The sequence below is a fragment of the Theropithecus gelada genome, chromosome 7b (assembly GCF_003255815.1).
Source record: "Theropithecus gelada isolate Dixy chromosome 7b, Tgel_1.0, whole genome shotgun sequence".
NCBI lineage: Eukaryota > Metazoa > Chordata > Mammalia > Primates > Cercopithecidae > Theropithecus > Theropithecus gelada.
The window spans coordinates 4110647-4137780 of record NC_037675.1 but is presented as its reverse complement, the minus strand read 5'-3'; the positions used below and the strand labels follow the sequence as shown (position 1 = coordinate 4137780).

The following is a 27134-nucleotide window of genomic DNA, read 5'->3' as shown; positions in this document are numbered from 1 at the left end:
GGGACACTCTTACAAAAACCCAGGCAAGAGACAATAAAGACCTCTATCATAGGGATGGTGAGGAGAAGATGAACTAGAGGCATTTAGAAATAAGAACCATTGGGAGGCCGAGGCGGGTGGATCACGAGGTCAGGAGATCGAGACCATCCTGGCTAACATGGTGAAACCCCGTCTCTACTAAAAATACAAAAAACTAGCCAGGCGTGGTGCCGGGCACCTGTAGTCCCAGCTACTTGGAGGCTGAGGCAGGAGAATGGCGTGAACCTGGGAGGCGGAGCTTGCAGTGAGCCGAGATCTCGCCACTGCACTCCAGCCTAGGCGACACAGCGCGAGACTCCGTCTCAAAAAAAAAAAAAAAAAAAAAAAAAAATTAAGAAATAAGAACCAATAGGACAAGGGAACCAGCTGAAGGTGGGGCATAGAAAGAAAAAATCTGAGGCCAAGAATACAACTTTTTGCTCATTTGAACAAAGTTTGGGAATACAAGAAGAAGAGCAGATTAAAGGATTCAAGTAGGGACAAGAGCTTCCACTCATGAGTTTATTTTGTACATGCTGAGTTTGAAGTGCCTGTGGAATGACCAGGTAGGACATACTTGTGTGGAGTGAGATGAAAGCTTGAGATCTGGAAGTGGATGACAACAAAGGACAGAGAGGGGAGATGTCAGCAAATGGGATCAAAGAACAACCTAAGAGATTGTGGGAGGACAAAGAAAGGGTATTATGGAAGCTGAATACGACAATTTCAAGGAAAGTGTAGTCATCAGTGGGATCAAGTTGGAAGAGGCCTGAAAAGTGGCCACTAACACAGGTGGTTGTAATTCCTTCTTTTTTCTTTTCTTTTTTGAGAGAGGGTCACAGTTTACTGCAGCCTCAACCTCCTGGGCTCAAGGGATCCTCCCACCTCAGCCTCCCCAGTAGCTAGGAATACAGGCGTGTGCCACCACCCTCAGCTAATTTTTTTATTTTTTGTAGAGATGGGGTCTTGCCATGTTATCCAAGCTGGTCTCAAACTCCGGGGTTCAAGCTTTCCTCTTGCCTTGGCCTCCAAAAGTACAGTGATTACAGGCATGAGCCACAGCACCTGGCCTATATTTCATCATTTTTGAAAGGTAAAGAGAGAAGGAGAAAGGCTACTAGCATCAGCAATGAGGAGGGTACTGGTACATTTATAGGAGCACTGTTTGCTGATGCCTGAAATGGCTCTAATGGCACACAATCTTTCATTCTGCAGTAAGAAACAAAACGCTTAAAATTGAAGTGCCTCCTTAAGTTAAAACAACAAAGTCATTTTCTCAAAAATGTAATGAATCACAACATTTTAGAATTGGAAACGTGCTTGCTGGTCACCTCATCCATCCCCCTCATTTTATGGTTGAGGAAACTCAGGTACAGAATGGTCAAGTGACTTTTACAGGGAAGAACCAGATCAGGCCACTATAAAGTCCAGGCCAAGAAGCATAGGAAGCCCCTGTAGAAGGCTCCAATAGGCTTTCACTAATAAAGATGGAAGTGCGTGTACAGAACAACAAACATATTACATCTGAGAGCAGAGGCTTTATTTACAATGATATTCAAACAGGATTTAGCAAAGGATACCTCTTCCTGCTTGTATCTTAGCAGCATGGGTTGTACTTCATAAACAGAAAAGAGAAATATCCTGGGAGCAGGAAGTGAACTCTCTTCTCAGATATGTTCTCTGAATCCCAACCCGTTCCATGCTCCCGGCTCGTAGCAGGTAGTTGGTAGACACTTGGTTATAACAGCTGGGTGCCAGATGCCTGCCTCCCACTGAGGAATGTGTTCAGGGAAGATGTCAACACTGGCCGGGAAAAACATCAGGCTTTCACCTCACTCATAGCCTCCATAAGACGAGCACTGTTTGTGACTGCTGTTGTCAGGAAAATGAACCTGTAGCCTAAGGAGTCAAATGCAGCAGCAGAAGAGACAGCGCAGATCTTAGGCCCCAACGATAACCATAGAGCCCCTCCATTTCCACAGTCCCCATGGGATCAGAGCACCAGTTTATAGACAGAGACGTTGAGTGCCATACCCTTGGGCACCACTGCTTTCTGCGCCTGGTATAACTGGGCTCCCTGCTATAGCAGCCCACAGTAAGGCTATGGCAAGTTGTACTCCGAGGCCAGGAGAAAACTATTCCTATGTAGGACACTTTGCGTGGGTTTTTTTTTTTTTTTCTTTTTTCTTTTTTCTTGAGACGGAGTTTTGCTCTTGTTGTCCAGGCTGGAGTGCTATGGCGCTATCTCGGCTCATTGTAACCTCCACCTCCCAGGTTCAAGCAATTCTCCTACCTCAGCCTCCTGAGTAGCTAGGATTACAGGCACCCACCACCATGCCTCGCTAATTTTTGTATTTTTAATAGAGATGGGGTTTCACCATGTTAGTCAGGCTAATCTCGAACTCCTAACCTCAGGTGATCTGCCTGCCTCGGCCTCCCAGAGTGTTGAGATTGCAGGCATGAGCCACTGCGCCCAGCCAACACTTTGTTGCCCATATACAATGCAGGCCAATTCTCACCTTTCTGCTCTCTCTTACCTTTCTCTCTGCCCAGGAACCGGAGGGCTGAGATCTCAGAGAATGTGCAACCACCCAAGAACACCACTAAGATGAGGCGCAGGGACTCACTGGAAGCCTTGTCTTCCTTAGTCATGTCTGTGAGGATCAGGCCAGATTCAGCTCTTCCCTGACATGCTAGTCCTGAGTGGTGCATCCAGCCCACCTCTCACTGCCAGCCTACCCTACTGTTGATGCCACATACCTGTAAATGCAAAGTCACTGCAGTTGAGCAGCCGTACCACCTCATCAAGGCCCTGCCAGCTTCGCCGCTCTAGCACCTGGGAAGGTATAAGCACTGTTTTTAAGGTTACAAACAATATCAGGCTTAGGAAAGGAAGGGCACAGCAGCCAGACTGTCACATTTCTTGCTCATTACTCAAGTAGCAAAAAGTTGAGACAGGGCCAGGTGTGGTGGCTCACGCCTGTAATCCCAACACTTTAGGAGTTTGAGGCGGGGCGATCACCTGAGGTCAGGAGTCCGAGACCAGCCTGGCCAACATATAGTTGGCCTCGTCTATATGAAACCCCATCTCTACTAAAAATACAAAAATTAGCTGGGTGCAGTGGCACATGCCTGTAGTCCCAGCTACTTGGGAAGCTGAGGCAGGAGAATCACTTACATCCAGGAGGCCGAGGCTGCAGTGAGCTGAGATCGCCCCACTGCACTCCAGCCTGGGTGACAGAGCGAGACTCCATCTCTCAAAGAAAAAAAAAAAAAGTCAAGACAAGTTAGGGACCAAGAGAAAGCAGAGAGAATGAAATATGAATGGGAGCAAGAGTAATATGCTCTTACCTGCTCAATGATTCGGCAGCTCAAGGGCACATAAGCACCACTGAAGACATAAGCCATGTCTCGCGGCACTTTCAGATCATACTCGCCGTCCACACGTGGGATCTATAAGACAAAGGGACTTGGCCGGGCGCGGTGGCTCACGCCTGTAATCCCAGCACTTTGGGAGGCCGAGGCGGGTGGATCACAAGGTCAGGAGATCGAGACCATCCTGGCTACCACGGTGAAACCCCGTCTCTACTAAAAATGCAAAAAATTAGCCGGGTGTGGCTGCGGGCGCCTGTAGTCCCAACTACTTGTGAGGCTGAGGCAGGAGAATGGCGTGAACCCGGGAGGCGGAGCTTGCAGTGAGCCGAGATGGCGCCACTGCACTCCAGCCTGGGCAACTGAGGGAGACTCCATTTCAAAAAAAAAAAAAAAAAAAGACAAAGGGACTTAATTAGGCAAGTGACAGCTCAGCTCCCTAACCCTTTAAAGGGTCAGATAAAGTGGCACAGCCCAAAGAACAATTCTTATTTCAACAAAAGGGAGAACCAGCAATAGCCCTGAAAAGAGAATCCGTAACAGAAGATAGCAGTTTCTGTTCAGTAACTGCCAGTTCTCTGGAATGAGTTCCCATGCACCATTATTGGATAATGTGAAGGGGCTGGGGAGACAGGTTCTCCTTTCCCTGTCCTTAAGAGACATGGGATATGGTTGTCACTGAAGCAGCACTTAGAATATTCTCTGGCATTGGCAGGTGCTTGTTACATGTTGATTAAATGAATGAATCTACCATGCTATAAGACTACCAAACAAAAGAATCTTTATACACATGAAATGACAAAAAGGGGCCGGGCGCGGTGGCTCAAGCCTGTAATCCCAGCACTTTGGGAGGCCGAGACGGGCGGATCACGAGGTCAGGAGATCGAGACCATCCTGGCTAACACGGTGAAACCCCGTCTCTACTAAAAAATACAAAAAACTAGCCGGGCGAGGTGGCGGGCGCCTGTAGTCCCAGCTACTCGGGAGGCTGAGGCAGGAGAATGGCATAAACCCGGGAGGCGGAGCTTGCAGTGAGCTGAGATCCGGCCACTGTACTCCAGCCTGGGCGACAGAGCGAGACTCCGTCTCAAAAAAAAAAAAAAAAAAAGAAATGACAAAAAGGTTTTTGTGGATTCAAAGTACTCCACAATGGGTCAGGCGCAGTGGCTCACGCCTGTAATCCTAGCACTTTGGGAGGCTGAGGTGGGTGGATCACCTGAGGTCAGAAGTTCGAGACCAGAACTTCTGAGGTCAGAAGTTGGCCAACATGGTGAAACCCTGTCTCTACTAAAAATACAAAAATTAGCCAGGTGTGGTGGCACATGCCTGTAATCCCTCGGGAGGCTGAGGCAGGAGAATCACTTGAACCTGGGAGGCAGAGGTTGCAGTGAGCTGAGATTGTGCCACTGCACTCCAGCCTGGGCAACAGAGCAAGACTCCATCTCAAAAAAAAAAAAAAAAGTACCCCACAATGGAATGAACCCACCGTCTCCCCTAACCATCCCTGTTCCACATACCAAATTCAGCTTTTTGCTGATGGCACGAAAATTGCTCCTCTTGGCCAGAGAACTGAAAGCATCAGTAATCTTTCCTGGGGAAGAAATCTGTGTCAGGTTTCACCTAAGGTCTATGGATTCATGACACTGCCACGGACAACACCATTCAGGACACGACAGCACCAATCACATCCAAAAACTCTCGGAAGCTGTTCAACTACAATTCCCTGGAACTCCCACCCTTCTCCCCACCCACAGTCTTCCCCCTCCTACAGGGTACCAGGTCTCTACTAAATGCAATCCACAGGGTAACCCAAGTTTATTGGTATGTGCTTTGGAGTTAAACTGACCTAACTTACTAACTAAGGGACCTGGGACAAATCACTTAATTTTCTAAGCCTCAGTTTCATCATCCATAAAATGAGGATGAGAAAATTTACCTCACAGAGTCTTTGTGAGGATTCAATGAGAAACTAAAGGGCTCAGCACATGGTAAGTGTTCACTATGTGGAAACCACTCTTACTGGCAGACGTAGTAGTAATAATAGTAATGACATTAATAGGAAGGAATCAGTCCACCTTCTCCAATTCATTCTGTCCCTCCCAGCGTGCTACCTGTTGAGAGAAGTCAGGACAACAGCTGGAGTAGGGGTCACCTGTGCTCCCTGCTTACCTGCAGCCTTGTCGGTCACCAGCTTGCTCACTTTACTCTCCACGGCTGTGAGGGTGTCCCCAGGGGCCTGCTCTGTTAGGAGCCCAGCTCGTCTCAGATTGGAGAAGGTTAGCAGGTGTTCAGGGCCATAGCTCTGAAGAAGATGCAATTAGACTATTTACTGAGTGTCTGAAGAGCATCTAGCACTGTCAGGCACTACAGAGGTGAGAGAGAGAAGGACTATGTAGCCTCTGCTGCAGTGTGAAGGAGCTCACACTTTGTTGAGATAAATTTTCACATCAGAAATAACCAAACAGGGCTGGGAGCGGTGGCTCATGCCTGTAATCCCAGCACTTTGGGAGGCCAGGGCAGGCAGATCACTTGAGGTCAGGAGTTTGAGACCAGCCTGGCCAACATGGTGAAATCCTGTCTCTACTAAAAACACAAAAATTAGCTGGGCATGGTGGCTCGTGCCTGTAGTCTCAGCTCCTCAGGAGGCTGAGGCAGAGAACTGCTTGAATCTGGCAGGCAAAGGTTGCAGTGAGCCGAGATTGCGCCACTGCACTCCAGCTTGGGCGACAGAGCGAGACATCGTCTCAAAAAAAAAAAAAAAAAAAAAGAAATAATTAAACACCAAACGAAGAGACCTATGGATGTATGGGAAAGGCTTCCTGGATGAAGTAAGACTTGAGAAGTACCAGGAAGGAAAGCTGAATCAATGTCTCACACAGTGCTAAAATGAGAGAGACTCCCAGGAGTAAGAACTCACCTCTGGGGCCAGCGCTGAAATGTTTAAATTAAATTCTCAGCACTGGCCATGCGCCGTCAGTGTATGGGGTGAAACAAGGGTAGAGGGCAGAGAGGCGTGGTGAAAGGTGACTCTCCCTAGTAGCTCTAAGAGGGAGGCCTGAATGGAAACAGGAGGGTAATGGAGGCAGGAAAGGGGCCACTTCTTTTGCCTCTTTCAAAAATGCCCAGTAACTGCCCTCCACCAAGTTCCCTCAAGAATACATTCTCCAGGCCTTACCTGCAGATACTGTGTTTTCAGAGATCGGTAATCCTTGGGGATCAAACCTAAGAGTGAAGAAAGTAAGACAGGTGCATGAGAAAGAGGCCGGCAGAGGCACCCTAAAATGTACAGATCAACCAGCAACGAATGCCTTCTTCAGGAGGAAGGATTCAGTAAATGTTAACCCTGCAGAGTATACAGTTGGTTCAAATTTTAAGCTTGCTTACTGAAAGATAAAGCCTAGGTCTGGGAGCTCCCAAGAAGGCCTGTGAAACATAAGGGTGCTGAGGAGGGGACACTGGAACTAATGGTGATCATAGTGGGATGTGGGGAGGATGCAGCAGGAGGGAGGAGAAGTGATGACTCATTTATTTATTTATTTATTTATTTGAGATGGAGTCTTGCTTTGTCACCCAGGCTGGAGCGCGATCTTGGCTCACTGCAACCTCCACCTCCTAGGTTCAAGCCATTCTCCTGCCTCAGCCTCCTGAGTAGCTGGGATTACAGGCATGCACCACCACGCCTGGCTAATTTTTGTATTTTTAGTAGAGACAGGGTTTCACCATGTTGGTCAGGCTGGTCTCCAACTCCTGATCTTGAGATCCACCTGCCTTGGCCTCCCAAAGTGCTGGGATTACAGGAATAAGCCACTGCACTGGCAGACTCATGCATTTCTTCCTGGCTAAGGGGCAGTTCTACTAGGAACTGCTTCACAACTATTGAGAAATAGGAAAAGTGTGAGTTCCAAAAGCATGGTCTTATATGTTTTTCTCCATCGAGGTAAGAATAACTGGGATTCTAACTATAGTAAATGAGATTTAGAAAAAGCAAAATACTTCTCTGGGTAAAAAGCAACATTCGGCCGGGCACAGTAGCTCACTCCTGTAATCCCAGAACTTACGGAAGCTGAGGCAGGTGGATCACCTGAGGTCAGGAGTTCCAGACCAGCCTGGCCAACATAACAAAACCCCGTCTCTATTAAAAATACAAAAATTAGCCTGGTGTGATGGCGTGCACCTGTAGTCCCAGCTACTCGAGAGGCTGAGGTGAGAAATCGCTTGAACCTGGGAGGTGGAGGTTGCAGTGAGCCGAGATCGTGCCATTGCACTCCAGCCTGGGCAACAGAGCAAGACTCTGTCTTTAAAAAAAAAAGAAAAGGAAGAAAAAGAAGGCAACCTTCAAGAATATTCACCAACTGGAAGACCTCAACAGTGAAAACAAGTTGCCACGAAAGTTACAGAATCTGGGATTTTAGAAATGTTCATGAAAACTAGCTGGGCATGGTGGTGCACACCTGTAGTCCCAGCTACTCAGGAGGCTGAGGCAGGAGAATCACTTGAACCCACGAGGTGGGGGTTGTGGTGAGCCGAGATCGCACCACTGCACTCCAGCCTGGGTGACAGAGCGAGACTCTGTCTCAAAAAAAAATAAATAAATAAAATAAATGTTCATGAAATTAACTTGCTGTCCCTTTTTCCTGGAATGTATCTTTATCTTATTGAAAATAAGGACAGATGGAGTGATGAGAGAAACGCCACTCAGCTCTACACCCCTGCAGTCCTAAGATATGACAGGGCTCTAGGGTGGCCTGGATGTGGTCCCACTTAGGGCTAAAACAATAAATTACCCTGTGTCCTGGTGATAATTCACCCCAAACAAAAAAGAACCCATGAAATTACAGGGAAACATTCTGTTTGCTAAGACATTTGCCTTAGCCTTTCAAAATCACTTCTTCTGTCCTTAAGACATAGTTTCTCAATCTGACATTCTCATCTTTAGTCTTTTGGGCTCACCATTCTCAGTGATGGACAAAAGGCACATGAGGCGCAGGCTTTCTATAGGCGACACCTGCATAGGAAGAAAGACTCAAGGAGGACTGAAGCTTCACAACACGTGTTCTTTTCCTTCTGCTTAAGGCTGATCCCACCTCTAAACGCCATTCTTGGCCCCCACAGCCCTCCACCTGCGCACCTGCCGGTCTATGTGTTCCTCGATGTAGCTGGTGCTCTCCCGGATGTTGAACCCCTCTAGCAGTGCTGTGAGAAATCAGAGGAGAGCCTGTTACTAGGGGACCAGCTTAGCTGTTGCCATCTATGCTAACAGGTGTCTGTCTCCCCATCTCTTTCTCCATCCTTGGGGTGGGTTAAGGGACCCCCAGGACTTCTAGCAGGAACCAGCATTCCACATAGCCAGTGTCAGCTGGAAAGAGCCAGAGAACATCTTTTAAGGGTGGGACGAGGCTGGGAGCTGGGGAAGTAGAAGTGTGGGCAGTAGCACAGCAAGGCTGTGGCAGTTACCATGCTCAGTCTTGATTAGCTCCTGGAAATCCTGCTTGGTTTTCTTCTTCATGATGGATTCACAGGCCCCAATATCTGCAAGTTGGATAAAGGGAGCTGACATATTCCTGTTTCTAGAAAGATGTCCCTTTATTGTCCAGAAGAATAAAAACCTCTTAAGGCAAAATCCAAAAGCACTTCTTCCCACTTTACACCAAATAAGACCATATGCGTCAGATGAACAGGGATCTCCTCCTCGGGGTAATGGTACTCTGGAGCCTTCCCCGGAGGGATACAGTCACTTCCCCTCACGCCCCTCAAGCTGAAACCTACGGAGACTCAGCAGGCGGTGCTCCTGTTTCAGGCCCTTGAGCTCCTGGGACACGAAATTCTTCATCTGCTTAATGTCCATGCCTCTCCGGCGCTGTGGGAAAATTCCCAAAGGTTAACCCCCCAACCTCATACATGAGAAACCACCACCCTCCCTCAGTTGTCATCTATCCATGAGAAAGGACAGGGAACCTGTCATAATATTAGAAGGAGAGTCCAAGGGCAGCAGCCTTGGGAAGCCACTGAGGGAACAAAACAGAGGACCAGGGCTTGGAGCCTCACATCATACTGGGCCTGCAAGTTCCGGGCCTTCTGGCTCAAGAAGCCAAAGACATTGGAGAAGTGCTCATTCCGAATCTCATTAAACACCTGTGAGGGGAGTAAGACAGGAACAACTTACTCTATCGGAACCATCACTTAGCAGTAGAATGACAGTACGGGAAGGGTGCTCAGGTGTTCTGGCAGAAATACAAACAAAGCTGAGCTGGGATCCATAAGTCCATATCAAATGCCTACTCCGTGCTCTGAGGTATGCTCTTAACTGGTGGGGAAACCCTCTCTCCCACAGACTCAGCCGCCCCTCGCAGCGCTGGGGCCCACAGCCTGGTATAAGCAGTGGCCCTAGTGGGGGCCATTGCTAGCACCCACACCCTCACCTTGTCCTCGGCATTGAGTAGCACCTTCAGGCTCTTGTCAGAGGATGTGACTTCTGGGCCAAAGTCGACACTCCCTTTGAGAGCAGAGGGACAGTTATTAGGATCTCCAATGAGGACTTCTCCTACCCTTCCCTCAACTGCCATAAAGGTCCTCAAACTATTTGGAAGCCAGCAGTTCATTCAGGGTCTGGGTCTCTCCCACAAGCCCTGCCATGTGGGAGGTGCCAAGGCTGATGACCACATCCATCTTGCCAAGATGCAGAGGACCATGGCACTTACCACACTTGATGCGGAAGGTGTCATCTACTAGGCCCTCGTAAACCACTTGGGAGCAAAGTGCTGTCACAAAGTCCACATCTGAAACAGAGATCCCTGACCGTGAAGGTTCTCCCTGACCCAGCCTTCTACACAGCATGCTCAAGGGCAGCTTTGACACTTTCCATAGGGCCAAGGACCCACGCTCCTCAAAGCTGGGATTCACAGCCCCAACCTTAGGATTTTAACTTTGCCACCACGCTTTCCATATTCCCATGTCTTCTAGGGCCGAAAGATGACAGGAGCGCTGGGCATAATTTACCTCTGTCCAAGAGAAAGATATGTCCAATCTCTGGCCTTCGGCCCTTGGTTTCGCCATCCTCCTCCTCCTCCAGGTTCCTCCACAATTCATATGCCATCTGCCAGGGCCCAAAACATTCTCAGTCTTGTGTCCAGGTCCCTACTGCAGACAACTCCTTCCATGTGATACTTCCTCTTGTCCCCGAGACAGGAGCTAATTATTCACAATATGGCCCTATCTACTCCCATCTGTGTCTGTCCTTCCCTGACACTCTTCATACTGGTGAGAAGATGTGTTACTCTGTCCCCAAAATGAAAAGAGATTTAGGAATGCCACCCAGGAGACCCTGGCTTTTGCCTCTCTGTTAGTCACACAAGTTCTCCTCTCTGAGGATCTATTCCAGAACAACGAAAGCAAAGAATACACCTTATATCACAGATACCCTTGGATAACCTCACGTGGGTACACAACAGGGGAAACAGGGTCTGCTGGGACAACAGTACTGCTAGTGCTCTTACCTTGGCGCATCTGCCAATTCCATAGCAGTTTGGAAAGGGTCCATAGAGAGTGCTGAGAAGGTGTAAGGCCTGAGCCACAGTGTTGATCCAACGCTGATCTCCTTCCTGCAGGGACCACACAAGTCACAAAGATATGAATCAACCCAATAGGACCATTTGGAAAGTGGTTAGCCCTAGAAGCCCTGGAGCAGGGTGGCAGGGTCTGGGGGATGCTTGAAAGGCTCATTTTCATTGGCTCCACAGGAAGTCCCACAAAGACCAATCTGTAGCACTCAATCACTGTATCACTATCACTTTATCATCACGTGATAAATTACTTGAGTTGGACAAAGGTTACATTGGTATTTCTAGCCCTCTGCATCCCACATGTGTCTCCATCCCCTGATGCCAAGACCCAAGGGCCTCTGCATTTACCAGAAAGTAATCCCTGAAAAATTCTGGTAGTTCCATGCTCAGCAGATCCACATCAAGAGGCAGCAAAGAGAAGGCCCATTCATCACAGCTCACATCTGTGGGGACACAGAGCATCAGCCTCCCTGTAGAAGGTACTTAGCTCCACGTTAAGAGGGAAGGTCCACCACAATCATGCAACAAATATTTGAGTGCCTGCCACACGCCAGTACTGCATTAAGCAATAGAGGCTCAAAGAAGAATAAGACATAGTCCCTGCCCTTAAGGAGCTCACAGTCTGATAAGGAAAGGAGATGCGACCACAGCAGCCTGTAACACAATTTGGTAAGTGATGGGTTTTTACTAGAGGGCTGACCAAAAGTGCCAAGAAAACGTTCATTCATTCATTCATTCATTATTTATTTATTTAGAGACTGAGTTTAGCTCTTATCATCCAGGCTGGAGTGCAATGGTGAGATCTCGGCTCACTGCAACCTCCACCTCCTGGGTTCAAGCGATTCTCCTGCCTCAGCCTCCCAAGTAGCTGGGATTACAGGCATGCGCCACCACGCCCAGCTAATTTTTGTATTTTTGGCAGAGACAGGGTTTTGCCATGTTGGCCAGGCTGCTCTCGAACTTCTGACCTCTGATGATCCGCCCGCCTTGGCCTCCCAAATTGCTGGGATTACACGCGTGAGCCACCATGCCCAGCTTGCTCATTCATTATTCAGCAAATATTTACTGAAAGCTGCCTACATGCAGGACTATATGAACACCAGAGATACAGCAGTGAGCAAAACAGACATGCTCCCAACCTTCTGGAGCTTACAGTCTAGTGGGGGAGACACACCAGACAAATTATGACACAAACTGTTAAATCACGGTTGTGCTCCAAAGAGGTCAAACAGCAAGCTGTGAGCACCATATATTAAAGGGCTGTAACCACAACTGGTGGTGTAGGAAAGACTTCCCTCAAGAAGAGAAAATTAAGCTTAGAATTTGCGTAAGACTTGGGAAGGCAAAAAGCTGTAGGATGGAGAACATCCTGGGCACCTGGAAAAGCATAGGTAAAATCCCTCTGGCTGGAGGGTGGTGAGTCAGGAGAAGGAAGTAGCACACAATGAGGCTAATGGGACAGGCGGGGCCAGACTGTGCAAGGGATAGGAGGCATGTTGGGGATTCTGGGCTTTATTTTCAGCTGCTGCCAGATTTCCAGCAAGGAGTGCTGTGATCAGGTTTGGGCTGTGTGGAGAATAGCCTGAGAAATACACAGAGGGGAGGCCCAGTTTTTCCTGTGGGAGCCTTGGGAGGTGAGAAAAGAGTGGTTGGTCATTTCCAACTCTAAGCCCTGGTATTACTTTCATACTACCCCAATAGTGTTCTATCTGTCTGTCTGTCTATCTATCTATCTATCTACCTACCTACCTACCTACCTATTTATGAGACTAAGTCTCACTCTTGTCGCCCAGGCTGGAGTGCAATGGCGTGATCTCGGCTCACTGCAACCTCTGCCTCCTGGGTTCAAGCAATTCTCCTGCCTCGGCCTCCCGAGTAAGCTGGAATTACAGGCGTGCACGCCCAGCTAAACCAGCTAATTATTGTATTTTTAGTAGAGATGGGGTTTCACCATGTTACCTGGGCTGATCTCGAACTCCTGACCTCAGGCCTCCCAAAGTTCTGGGATTACAGGCATGAGCCACCGCACCCAGCCCCGAGTAGTGTTCTAATTTGTGGTCCTGTTCCCATTCCCATTCTCAGGAACCTCTCCTCCTGCTACACTAACAGGAATAAGACCAGGAAAAGAAAGAGCTGGGGGGTGGAGAACAACAACAGTTTTTTCTTCTGTATGTTCTCTGTCCCTTTCCACTCACATTCATCTCCTCTCACCTCCATAGATTCCCTCTTCCTCAAGCACCATCTCACATGCATAAAACTGAAAGAGAAAAGGAAATTGATTAGTAACCACCTTCTTCTCTGTTCTATTTCTCTGCAGTTCCTCTGTGGTCACTGATGAGGACAATAATTACTGAACCCAGTGAAAGAAAAGGGAACCCAGACTCTTAGATCTAGAAAGGACCATTAGAATCATCCAGCCCAGCACTTCATTTCTTTCTCATCCATTTAATTTATGTTTGAGTAAATTATTTCTTATCTCCCTGAGAGAATGGAAGAACTTTACAAAGGAGAAGGAATTCAGCTGTCTTCGAAAGGTAAGTTGTACAGGCAGAGATGAGAGCAACGGCATGAAGTGCTCTGGAAATTGTGGAGGAGCAGATGGGAGAAAACGATCTGTACAAGGGAGAGTAAGTTCTGTTTAGGACATGCCCACGGGACCTCTGGAGACACAGACAAGGACTTGGGATTAAGTAGCGTATACCCTGTATTTAAAGTGGATGATGTGGCTGGGTGCAGTGGCTCACTCCTATAATCCCATAACTTCGGAAGGCCGAGGCAGGTGAATCGCTTGAGTCCAAAAGTTCTAGACCAGCTTGGACAACAAGGTAGAGACCCCGTCTCTACCAAACAATGAAAAATTAGCCGGGCATGGTGGTGCATGCCTGTAGTCCCAGCTACTCAGGAGGCTGAGGTGGGAGGATCATTTGAGCCCAAGAGGTCAAGGCTGCAGTGAGCCAAGATTGCGCCACTGCACTCCAGCCTGGGCAACAGAGTGAGACCCTATCTCAAATAAATAAATAAAAAAGTAGATGGTCTGTCCAAGAGAAAAGAACACACAGAGGAGAGCTAAGGACAGGACCCTAGGGAACACCAAGATGAAAGGGGGCCAGAGTACAGGACCTGGCAGAGAAGACTGAGCAAGAATACTCAGAGAGGTAGGGGCAGGAGAAAACAGCAATAGTCAAGGCAGAAAAGGTCAGAGTTGCAAGGAAGGGTGGGCAATAGTGTCAAACGCCAGGGAAGTTAACTAGGATTAACATTAAATAGACACCAGTGGATCTGACAACAGAGACCTGAGGGAGACTCGATGAAACGATGAAGGTGGAGATGAGGAAGCAGAAGCAGTGACAGTAGAAGAGTCTTCACAGAAGCCTGGCCATGAAAGAAGGGGGAGTCCGGAGAAGAGATGAAATGGGGGACATTGTTTAGAAGGGATAGACATGGGTGAAGACCAGAAGAGAAAGTCTACCTGGTAAAGCAAGATAACGGAGAAGGAAAGCAGAAACGGGGTCAAGAACTGGCATGGAACAGCTCATCTTCGAAGGGAAAAGGCCACGATCTCTTCCTCCTTTGAGGTAAGTGGGGAAAGGGTGAATATTTGGAAGTAATAAGAAAGAATGCTGAGGGCACTCACATCTGATAATGAGATGACATTATTAACAGCTAATGTTGTAAGCCCTTAAAATGGATTAGGCATTATTCTTCGTGTTTTACAAGAATCACTTGTCTTCATCTTCATACTAGCTCTGTGAGATGTAGATCAATGCTACGTGCTCCTTGTTTTACTGTTATGCAGAAGAATTCTATTCCTCCCTCACTCATTTCTGCCAGGAAAACTGAAATCTACAGGCCTGCTTTTAACTTTTAGTGCTAAGTAATGGAATTCCAGAGCCAGGTCTGAAAACTGCCAATCTTCATAATTAACAAAGAAGTCTCAAAGAAGAGAGAGAGATGCCTCCTAATATAAAATTAGGTCAAATAATTTGATTAGATAAGGTGTTAAGTGGAGAACACTCATTAAAATACCAATTTTGTTTTTCTGTGTAATATAGAGACTTGTAGGATTATTTTAACTTGTAGGATTATTCCCTGTTAATACAAATGTGTCCTTGGCCAGGCACAGTGGCTCATGCCTGTAATCCTAGCACTTTGGGAGGCAGAGGTGGGTGGATTGCCTGAGCTCAGGAGTTCGAGACCAGCCTGGGCAATATGGCAAAACCGCACCTCCATTAAAAATACAAAAAATTAGCCAGGCATGGTGGTGCACACTTGTAGTCCCAGCTACTCGGGAGGCTGAGGCAGGAGAATTGCTTGAACCTGGGAGGCGGAGGTTGCAGTAAGCCAAGACTGCGGCACTGCACTCCAGCCTGGGTGACAAAGCAAGACACTGTCTCCAAAAACAAAACAAAACAAAACACCAAATCTGTCCTTGGAAGCATAATTTGAAAAAAAAAGAAATGGTTTTGTAAGGGTCCAAGAACTAGAAATTATTGCTATGACTCTTTTAATAGCATTCAAAAGTACCTATAATTCTGAGTGGTTGTCCTACTCAATAATTTCTTGCCCTGGTAATAATACTTCACATGTTTGTATTCCTAAGCATATTATCTTAAGATAAATATTTGTAAGATTGTGCTATCAATCTTCAGGTGACATTCAAAGGAAGGTCACTGGTTCTTTCCTCTTATTCCTTTTATAGAAGGAGAAAACAATATAAGCCTAGGGTCCCACTTGATTTCTTTTTTTTTTTTTTTTTTTTGAGAGGGAGTCTGGCTCTGTCGCCCGGGCTGGAGTGCAGTGGCCGGATCTCAGCTCACTGCAAGCTCCGCCTCCCGGGTTCACGCCATTCTCCTGCCTCAGCCTCCCGAGTAGCTGGGACTACAGGCACCCGCCACCTCGCCCGGCTAGTTTTTTGTATTTTTTTAGTAGAGACGGGGTTTCACCATGTTAGCCAGGATGGTCTCGATCTCCTGACCTCGTGATCCACCCGTCTCGGCCTCCCAAAGTGCTGGGATTACAGGCTTGAGCCACCGCGCCCGGCCTTGATTTCTTATTTCGACAGAGACTCAAAGTCATCTCACTTAAATTAAGAGATAGGTACTATTATCAACTCTATCTTCCAGATGAGAAAACTGAGTCACGGAACAGCTTAGTACCTAACCCAAGACCACACAGGTAATAAGGCCTCAAGGGTGGATTTTATCCAGACAGCCTGGTTTCAGAGGCTTCAGTCCTTAGTTACTGCTTCTATTTTCTCTAGAATTTTCTTAGAAAGATTGAAAAGTAATAAATTCTGTTCTTCCTAGTCTAGTTTCTACCTTCTCTAAGTATGCATGCACTACTTGCTGTAGCTTTATAGGCCTATGGTTGGCAAGGTAAAGGCCTGGAACGTCATTCCTCCCAATCACTGGGATTGAGGATGAATGTAGCTGATGCACAGGTGAGAGGGGAGCTCAATGGAATCAAGAAATGGATAGACTATGATGGACCTCCAAATATGTACTGCAATTATTGAGTTAAAGATGGAAGAGCTCTAGCCTGGCTATGCTAACTCACTGTGTGAGCATGGGCTTCAGTTCCCTCAGCTGCTCAAAGTTGGGGTGGAGTAAAACAGTCTCTAAGGCTCCTTTCCTGTGCAAGAAAAGGCTTTTCCAATACATGGTGGCATGGTTCTAGTAACCTAGGGGCAGCCCAGTCACATCCCCATAAGCATAGGGGATGGGAGGAGGGGGGTGATGATTTATCTAATTTATTATTAAAGAGGGATACAGGGAGAAAGTCATTGAAAGCCGTAACATTGTGCACCATTACTATACTAGAGTTTGTGTTAGGGATACAAAGCAGGTTCTACCTCGCAAGTGTGAAGCTTTTCATTTAAAAAAATCTACGTAGAGGCCTCCTCACACAATTCCACAACACTTTATTTGGGATAGTATGCTGGCAGACCCTCTGCTAAACAATTGAAGATATGTAAATGAAAAGACAGTGACAGGTATTTTGTTCAATCATACATAATTTGCTTTGAGGGAGTGCAACGGAAACTGAATCCCCAGGACAACAGTGTGGGGAGGTGCAGCCTAATAACAGGTGATTGGGTCGTAAGGGAGGAGTCCTCATGAATGGATTAATGTCCTTATGGCAGGAGGGGGTTGCTATAAGGCAAGTCCAGCCCCTGGGTGCCTCTTGGTCTCATGTGCTGGCTTCTACCTTCCACCCTTCTGCCATGGGATGACCCTCGCCAGATGCCAGCCTCACACTCTTGGATTTCACTACCTCCTCAGACCATGAGCTGAATAAATTTCTGTTCATTATAAATTACCTAGTCTCAGGCATTCTGTTACAGCAACAGAAAACGAACTGAGACAGGGAGGTAGTGCTGTTGGCCCCTTACCCCTGCCTGGTCCTCAGTCCTGTTCTACCTTATCCCACTTCCTCCAGGATCCAGACTCACCTTTTGAGGGCTGAAGATCACTTTGTATTTGCGAGTTCTGCCAGCCAATTTGTCAGCATTGACAAGACCTACAGAGAGAAGGAATGCAGCCCAGCAAGCCATGAGCCATCTGCACGAAGCAGTTACACTAGAAGCAGGGAAGCTTCTGGGCACGGTGGCTCACGTCTGTAATCCCAGCACTTTGAGAGGCTGAGGCGGGTGGATCACCTGAGGTCGGGAGTTTGCGACCAGCCTGGCCAACATGGTGAAACCCCGTCTCCACTAAAAATATAAAAAATTAGCCCAGTCTGGTGGTGGGCACCTGTAGTCACAGCTACTCAGGAGGCTGAGGCAGGAGAATCGCTTGAACCTGGGAGGTGGAGGTTGTGGTGAGCCCAGATCATGCCATTGTGCTCCAGACTGGGCAACAAGAGTGAAACTCCGTCTCAAAAAAAAAAAAAAAAAAGACAACAACAAAAAAGAAGCAGGGAAGCAGATATCCTTCACAAGTGCTACAGCCAACTCAAACAATTATTTTCTTATTAGAGGGTCCTTATGGCCAAGGCCCTTAGATCTTGCCCGCCCTTTCCCACAGTTATACATAGTACCATGGCACACTCACTGGCAATGTATCGCATATTCTTGATGCGGGGTCTGACCAAGAAGCACAATCTATGAGAGAGAAAGAAAAAAAAAACAGTGAAGAAAAATTATCAAGTTGGATAGCAACTTAGAAGAAACTGAAATAATACCAACTTTTTTGCCATTTGCCCTACAGGTCTCATCCTAGCCAAAGTTATGCCATTCTCTTGGTCCACCATACACCAACCACAGAAGATACTCTCAACACAATGGGTAGAATGTGATGAGCTGGGTACATTACTGGCCCTATAGTGGACCCAAAAATTGCTGTTCTCAAATAACTTACAATCCAGTGGGCAAAAAAAGTGCATATATGCAGTATGTTAACAGTCAGTGCCGAAAAAACAATACAAGAATACCCCATAAAAATATATAATTATTATTTGTCAGTTAAAAATAAAGGCTGGGCATTGTGGCTCACACCTGTAATCCTAACACTCTGGGAGGCCAAGGTGGGCAGATTGCTTGAGCTCAGGAGTTCGAAACTAGCCTCGGCAACACAGTGAGACCTTATCTCTATTAAAAATAATAATAGTAGGCTGGGAGCAGTGGCTCACACATATAATCCCAGCACTCTGGGAGGCAGAGGCAGGTGGATTACCTGACATCAGGAGTTTGAGACCAGCCTGGCCAACATAGAGAAACCCCATCTCTACTAAAAAATACAAAAATTGGCTGGGCGTGGTGGTGCATGCCTGTAATCCCAGCTACTCAGGAGGCTGAGGCAGGAGAATCGCTTGAACCCGGGAGGCGGAGGTTGCAGTGAGCCCAGATTGCACCATTGTTCTCCAGCCTGGATGACAAGAGCTAAACTTTGTCTCAAAAAAATAAAATAAAATAAAATAAAAATTAATAATAATAATCGTAAAATAAAATACAAGAATTATAAGGCCTGGAGAGGTGGTGCATGCCTATAATCCCAGCATTTTGGGAGGCCGAGATGGGTGGATCACCTGAGGTCAAGAGTTCAAGACCAGCCTGGCCAACATAGAGAAACCCCATCTCTACTAAAAATACAAAAATTAGCTGGGCATGGTGGCAGGCGCCTGTAATCACAGCTACTTGGGAGGCTGAGGCAGGAAAATTGCTTGAACCTGGGAGGCAGAGGTTGCAGTGAGCTGAGATCCCGCCACTGCACTCCAACCTGGGTGACAGAGTTAGACTCCTACCCCAAAAATTAAAATAAAACTACAGGCGGATGCAGTGGTGCACACTTGTAATCCCAGTTACTCAGGAGTCTGAGGTAGGAGGATGCCTTGAGCCCAGGAGCTCAAGGCTGCAGTGAGCTATGATTGCACCACTGCACTCCTGCCTGTGCAACAGAGTGAGACTCTGAAAATAAATTTCAGAGTGAGTCTCTGAAAATAAATAAATTTAATTTAAAAAATTTAAAAATGTAAGAAAGTAATAGAAAATAATGTTTTTCAAACTGGGGTCCATGGATATATTCTCCATGTATCCCAGAGAATTTTTTCTTCTAAGAAAGCGTGTACATTAAGTTTCAGAAATACTTTAAAATCAAGACAACAGCTGTACATGACTACATGCCAAGTGAACAGGATAAATACAAAATGCCACGGAAATCCAGAGGAGAAAATCACCCTGCACTGGAAGGGCAACAGAGAGCTTCATGGAGGAGGTGGCTGGGCTCTGAATGATGGACATTCTTTTTTTTTTTTTTTTTTTTGAGACAGAGTCTCGCTCTCTTGCCCAGGCTGGAGTGCAGTGGCGCGATCTCGGCTCACTGCAAGCTCCGCCTCCCGGGTTCACGCCATTCTCCTGTCTCAGCCTCTGGAGTAGCTGGGACTACAGGCACCCGCCACAATACCCGGCTAATTTTTTGTATTTTTTAGTAGAGACGGGGTTTCACCGTGTTAGCCAGGATGGTCTTGATCTCCTGACCTCGTGATCCGCCCGTCTTGGCCCCCCAAAGTGCTGGGATTACTGGCGTGAGCCACCGCGTCCGGCGGACATTCTTTATAGGAGCAGTGAGGACAGGAGAGAATTTCAGGCAGAGCGAATGGAGTGATGAAAAAGGTGAAGGTACAGGCACAGAGCTGAGAGGCGGGTGGAAGCACAACTCAACAGAGGCTTGAAGGGGACACACCAGAGACAAGGCTGGAAAGGTAATGTGGGAGGCTACGCTGCAGACAGCCTTGGAGTCTATGACAAATAATGTAGACAATCTTCAGCAAGTAATGAGAGCCCTAGAAGATTCTGGTTTTTTTTTCTTTTTTTTTTTTGAGATGGAGTATTGCTTTGTCACCCAGTCTGGAGTGCAGTGGCATGATCTTGGCTCACTGCAACTCATCCACCTCCCGGGTTCAAGTGATTCGCCTGGCTCAGCCTCCTGAGTGGCTGGGATTACAGGCACACGCCACCACACCAGGCTAATTTTTGTATTTGTAGTAGAGATGGGGTTACACCATGTTGGCCAGGCTGGTCTCTATCTCCTGACCCAGAAGATCTGCCCACCTCAGCCTCCCAAAGTGCTGGGATTACAGGCGTGAGTTGCTGCACCCGGCTGCCTTGCAGGTTCTTGAGAAGAGCACGATGAAAATAATTTTGAAAGATTAGCCAATCTGGTTATAGACTGTAATATAAATTAGAGAGGGAAGAGGACAAGAAACTATAGAAAGGAAACTACAGACAACAAAACAAAACAAGACAAAACAAAACAAAACAAAACAAAACTACAGAAGAGTAACTTAGCCATGAAATTGTAAAGTTCAGGGAGGTGAACCATATATCTCAGCCAAGGACAGATGAAAGGCAAATGTGCCCCTAGGGACCTCCTCCAGCTTGGAGTAGGGACAGATTCTCCCAGACACTCACTGTTCACTGGAGCTGAGGGCTGGCTTGTTCTCCACCTTGTATAGCTTGTCTACTTCGTGTTGCTACAGAGAGAATCCAATAAGACAATGGACATAAGAGTGCCTGAAAAGCACAAAGGGTGATACGAAGATAGGGAACTTCTTGAGGGCTTCCTAATTATGCTATTCTAGGAATCAAACTGCTCCCCTGACAACCAACCCACTGAACTTTCCTCAAGCTGTCAATAGGAAAACCAAAAATAAAATAAAAACAGTATGGGCCAGGTGCGGTGGCTCATGCTTGTAATCCCAGCATGTTGGGAGGCCAAGGCAGGAGGATCACTTGAACCCAGGAGTTTGAGATCAGCCTGGGTAACATAACAAGACTCCATCTCTACAAAATTAAAAAAAAAAAAATCATATATTCCGTAGCAAATAGACTCAGAAAAATAAATAACAAATTTAAATTTAAAAATTAACCAGGTGTAGTGGCACATGCCTGTGTTCCCAGCTACTTGGGAAGCTGAGGCAGGAGGATCGCCTGAGTCCAGGAGGTCAAGACTGCAGTGAGCTGTGATTGTGCCATTGTACTATATTCCAGCCTGGGTGACGGGGAGAGACTTCGTCTCCCTCCTCAAAAAAATACAAAACAAAAAAATATGAACAACAGCATCGATCTCCCTTTTCCACCCAATTAAGCTACCCTATGTTTGCCTTACAATGGTAGTCACTCTTCAGTAATTTGTATTGTTCATCAAAAGAAAAACTGCTCAAAGAGGAAAGAGGGGCATGACCCCCAGGGGAAAGGGATAGTACCTTCAGAATGGAGACATTGGCAATTCGATCCAAAGGGCTCATGAGATCTGCCTCAATGAATAAATCCTTTTTTCCAGGAAGCTGAAGGAGACACAATATGTTGGGTCACTCACAGGTCACACGAGCTTCCTCACCTGAGAACTAGCCTAGCCACCCATCTAACAGAAGCATAGTCTCTGAGGTGGGAGGGCACTAAGCATCATCTAGCCCGGCACCTTATTTATTATCTGTATCCACAGTTGACACTTCTCTGTATATTTACCTGTTTTGCCTTCTTGTTTTCTGTACCAGCGGGAAGAAGACATCCCACCTTCTTTCTCAGGTTAACTCCTTGTCACTCAACCCTTCTGCTCACCTGTGACCTTGGTCTGCACCTCACTCCCCTTCTCTGCTGTCTCCTCCACTCTGGCTCCCAACCACCCCTGGTCTCCTGCTGAACAAAGCCAAACACAACAGAACCCCACCTTGCATTTTTCTCCTAAGTACAAAATAAAATAGCGCACGCTCACTGCAGAAAACTTAGCAAACCCGGGACAATCCTCACCCCATCACCCTTCTACTCCCCCACCCCACAATCCCTGTCATACGATTTCTACACCACCACTCCTGACACAGATCTCAATGTCTGTTCAGAGGAAGGAGAGGTCACAGTTAGTGACAGGGAGCGGAAAGTCATTGGGAGAGTCCTCTCAACCAGGCCTTCATGAATGGGTAGGGTGTTGACACGGATGTTTGAAGAGGGCAGTCCAGCAAAAATCAGAAAGAGAACATAGGCTGTGTGGTAAGGGGACGATTTTGCCCTCTGAGGGACATTTGGCAATATCCAGACACATTTTTGGTTATCTGACTCAGGGTAGGGGTTTTACTGGCATCTCGTGGGTAGAGGCCAGGGATGCTGCGAGACATCCAACAATGCACAGGCCAGCCCCCACCACAAAGAATGATCCAGTCCAAAAGGTCAACGGTATAGAGGGCAGGAAATTTTTTATTTATTTATTTTTAATCTTATTTGTTGTTTTGTTTTGTTTGTTTTTTGAGACGAAGTCTCCCTCTGACACCCAGGCTGGAGTGCAGTGGCGTGATCTCGGCTCACTGCAACCTCCGGTTCCCAGATTCCACTAATTCTCTGCCTCAGCCTCCCAAGTAGCTGAGATTACAGGTGCCCGCCACCACACCTGGCTAATTTTTGTATTTTTAGTAGAGACAGTTCACCATCTTGGCCAGGCTGGTCTTGAACTCCTGACCTCGTGATCCACCTGCCTCAGCCTCCCAAAGTGCTGGGATTACAGGCATGAGCTACTGCTACCGGTCTGTTTTTTGTTTTTTGTTTTTTTAAAGACAGTCTTGCTCTGTTGTCCAGGCTGGAGTGCAGTGGCAGGACCTCAGCTCACTGCAACCTCTGCCTCCCAGGGTCAAGCAATTCTCCTGCCTCAGCCTCCCAAGTAGCGGAGATTACAGGTGCATGCCACCACACCTGGCTAATTTTTGTATTTTTAGTAGACATGGAATTTCGCCATGTTGGCCAGGATGTTCTCAAACCCTTGACTCCTCAGGTGATCCACCTGCCTCAGCCTCCCCAAGTGTTGGGATTACAGGTGTGAGCCACCACGTTTGGGCTTTTTAAATGTTTCTTTATTTTTTAGTTTCCCAAACCCAAAATGGTCAACAGAGGGTAGGAAATCTTGAGGTAGGTGAATGGTGAAAAATAGACCGAAATAGTTGGCTAGGATTGAGCAGGAAGGGCTCCAAATGCCAGCTTTGGGGAGTGTGGCCTTGATCCTCTAATTAACAGGGAAAAATAAAGCTTTTGTGCACTGAAGCATTCCAATCAGCTGGAAATGTTAATGAATCTGAAGACTGGAGAAACTGGAGGCAGGGAGTCCACTTAGGGAGTTAATGAAACCATCCAGGAAGCCCAAGCATGTGGCAATGAAAGAGGGCCTGATTTAGGCTGGTGGTGGTATGAGCAAAAATAGATTAAGAGATACATGGAATGTGTAATATAATGTTGGTTTTTTTTTTTTTTGAGATGGAGTTTCACTCTTGTTGCCCAGGCTGGAGTGCAATGGCGTGATCTCGGCTCACCCCAACCTCCACCTCCTAGGTTCAAGCAATTCTCCTGCCTCAGCCTCCCAAGTAGCCGGGATTACAAGCATGCGCCACCATGCCCAGCTAATTTTGTATTTTTAGTAGAGACAGGGTTTCTCCATGTTGGTCAGGCTGGTCTCGAACTCCCGACCTCAGGTGATCTGCCCACCTCGGCCTCCCAAAGTACTGGGATTACAGGCGTGAGCCAGCGCGCCCAGCCTAATATAATTTTTTAAAATACTTCAAAGAAATTAACAGTGTTAACAGTGCTTATAACTTATGGTAGGGCCATAAGTAATTTTTTTTTTCTTTTTACTTTCCTTGATCTTCTTACATTTTCTATAATGTGCAAGTGTTATTTTATAATCACCATAAAAAAGTTATGTGTAAAGAAGTATACATGGAACTCAGCAACTGGTTCAGTTAAGTATCAGGGTGAAGGACAGGCAAAGATGATTCTGATATTTCAAGCCTGAATAGCAATGCACATTAACAAAAATTAAGTCAGAAGTTAGTTAGGAGAGGACGTTATTGCCTGGAAATCCACTTTGGCCATGCTGAATAACCCAGTGGGTTCAAGTTTCTCTCCTTGGTCTCCTCTACTTGATCTCACCTGAACTAGCGGCTTTAACTAGCACCTCTTTTCAATTCTTCAGACATTTGTTGCAAGTCTTTTATATGCATGTCACTGTGCAAGCACTAAGTATAAAAGAGAAATAAGCTGGGTGTGGTGGCTCATGCCTATAATCCCAGCACTTTGGGAGGCCGAGACGGGCAGATCACCTGAAGTCAGGAGTTCGAGACCAGCCTGGCCACATGGTGAAACTCTGTCTCTACTAAAAATACAAAAACTAGCCAGGTGAGCTAGTGCGCACCTGTAATCCCAGCTACTCGGGAGGCTGAAGCAGAACCTGGGAGGTGGAGGTTGCAGTGAGCCAAGATTGCGCCACTGCACTCCAGCCTGGGCAACGGAGTGAGACTCTGTCTCAAAAAAAATAAATAAGTAAAATTAAATAGAAATAAAATCTGGTCCAAGATGCCCTGCTGTTCTCGTCTTGATCCATCTTCCTTCCAGTCCTCACAATGGAGCTGCAGTTCCACATTTCTATCTGCTGGATGTTACAAGCTGTATTTCTCACTGGCATCTTAACTTCCCCCATCCAAACCCAAACAAATCAACTTCCCCCACCAAACCTGTTCCTTTTTCTAATTATTTTTCTCATTTCTATTCAATGTTCATACAACAAATATTTATTAAGCATATGGTGCACGCTTGCCTCTAAGCTAGGTACTCACTGGGTAGTGTTGACCAAAACAAACGTGATCCCTGCCCACCTTCCAATCTAATGAAGAATACAGACATAAAATGAATAACTAAATGATTACACAAGTAATCCATTAAAATCACAGTAGCAGTATTATTTTCCTAATAACCAGGTTAAAAATCTCACTCATTTTTGCTTCTCCTCAACCTTTATGACCAATCAGTAAGTCTTTGAGTTTTCTTTCACCATAACTTAAAAATTCATCATTTCCCTTCATTCACATTGCTACCAGTTTTGTGTGGGCCTTTATTACTTGTCTAATCTACGGTCTCCTAACTGGCCTTCTTGTTGCCCATTTACCCCACCACACACATCACTATTTAGAATCATCATCAAGTATTGTCTCATGCCACAAATGGAAAAAAAAAAAATCGTCAGTGGCTACTGTTTAACTGCTGATGGCTGTCTTCCCTGTACATGCCTTGTCTTTCCCTGGTTTGTCAACTTTGCTCCTACCAATCTATCTGCCTGGAGCATGCTTAGTCGCCAAAGAAAATAAGCTTATTATTCACACTCACCTCCTTGAAGCTCCTAGATCATCACCCCAGCTAGAAATGATCACTTATTCTGAACTCTTCGGGTACACTACTCTATCACTCATTTACCACCTGTGTGTGATAATTTGTGCTTCACACAGCTCCTGCTGGAGTGGTAGGATCCCTAATGGCAAATATGTCTTAACCATCTTTCCGTCCCTAGGGATGCCTGGCACTAATGGTGTCTCCCTTGCCTGTATGGGGGTTGGGGGCTGATTTCCATTAACTCTCTGGCCAGGTTCCAAACAGCTCTTACTACTCCCTGGATTCATTCTGGACCTGCTGGGGAAGCTCCAAGGAAATACCAGGGGCCAAGAACAAGATAAAAGGGGCACGGCAAGGAAGAAATGTGCATCCAATGAGTGCTAAACTGTAGATGCGATAAAGTCGCCAGGCGAGCACTGACCTGCTCCAGCAGATAGATGAGCTGGTCTCGAGCCAGCCTCTTGAGCATGGAGAAATCAGGCAGCTCAGGGGCATCTGGCCGATGGGGAAAAGCCATGGCAGCGGTGACCTGCGCCGCGGAGTGGAAGGACGCCCTTCGCTCTGAGAAGCCCGGCCGCAGCCCAGGGGAAGCGCAAGGGGGCTATCCTTCAGGCCTGGGCACCGACTTCCAAAGACCCCAGAGGTGCCCTCGCTCCTCAGCAGCACTCCAGGAATGAATGGCCACCTCCAGGCAAAGAGAGCTACTACCGCGGAGCAGCCTTGTCTCAGACCTGCAGCCACCGTGTCCTGACCCTCCCTCCCTGATCCACTCAACCCGTCAGCAGGATTCCGGTCTACACCCCGCAGAGACTCCGCAGCGTACTGGGAGAACCCAGCCTCCTGCCAGAAAGAGAAGCGACTTCCTAGATCTCCCGGAAGTCCCTTTCGTTCCCAGCGCTTCGCGTACCAGGAAGGGGACGGTGTCTTGAAAGGGACATTTTAAAATCGGAGGCAATGAGTCTATTAATTAGGTGGCTGTGCCTGGGGTCCCAGCACTCAAGAGGCTGAGGTGGGAGAATCGCTCGAGTCAGGGAGGCGGAGATTGCAGTGAACTGCGATCGCGCTACTGCACCCCAACCTGGGCAACAAAGCTAGACCTTGCCTCAAAAAAAAAAAAAAAAAAAAAAAAGAAAAGAAAAAAGACATAATGGATGCAACAGGCTAACAATACCTGAACTCTGATCAGTCATACCATCATGTCATTTCCTGGTGAGATGCATAGGAAATACAGAGCATCACCTACCTAATCAAGCCTCAAGATCTGACTACGAGTTTATAGGCTGTATAGAGATTAGCAGGAATATGTTAAGACATCGTAGGTGTGAAATCAACCATACCCAAAATGTAGGAAATTATATGGGACAAATGATCTGTCTTATTAAAAAAAAAATGGCAAAGGGAGAAATGTGGGAGGGGGAAACACTTCAGAATAAAAGAGATTTAAGGGATATATCAACTAAATGTTTCAATGTGTGGATCTTCTTCGGATAATAATTGAAAGATAACTGATTTAAGGAATTACTAAAACTTTTCAGGTATTGTATTTCTTC

The 27134-nt window shown here is 46.8% G+C and overlaps 1 protein-coding gene across 3 annotated transcripts; it reads right to left on the bottom strand.

Moving 5' to 3' along the window:
* Positions 1-1286: 1286 nt before the first annotated feature.
* VPS33B (VPS33B, late endosome and lysosome associated) lies at positions 1287-26692 on the bottom strand. Of its 3 annotated transcripts, XM_025392671.1 has the most exons (23): positions 26006-26692; positions 21651-21731; positions 20857-20918; positions 18002-18051; positions 17401-17468; positions 13161-13206; positions 11298-11392; positions 10884-10988; positions 10387-10483; positions 10089-10166; positions 9810-9883; positions 9436-9522; positions 9157-9247; positions 8845-8919; positions 8519-8583; positions 8341-8395; positions 6566-6612; positions 5560-5692; positions 4908-4981; positions 3370-3471; positions 2779-2854; positions 2556-2672; positions 1287-1917 (listed from the first exon to the last, which is right to left on the bottom strand). In XM_025392671.1, exons 1-23 carry the CDS (start codon positions 26099-26101, stop codon positions 1838-1840), a joined length of 1854 nt encoding a protein of 617 aa, XP_025248456.1. In that variant the 5' UTR covers positions 26102-26692; the 3' UTR covers positions 1287-1837. The 3 variants fall into 3 exon arrangements, with proteins under 3 accessions (XP_025248456.1, XP_025248458.1, XP_025248457.1); XM_025392673.1 differs by lacking the exon at positions 20857-20918; XM_025392672.1 differs by lacking the exon at positions 21651-21731.
* Positions 26693-27134: the final 442 nt, after the last annotated feature.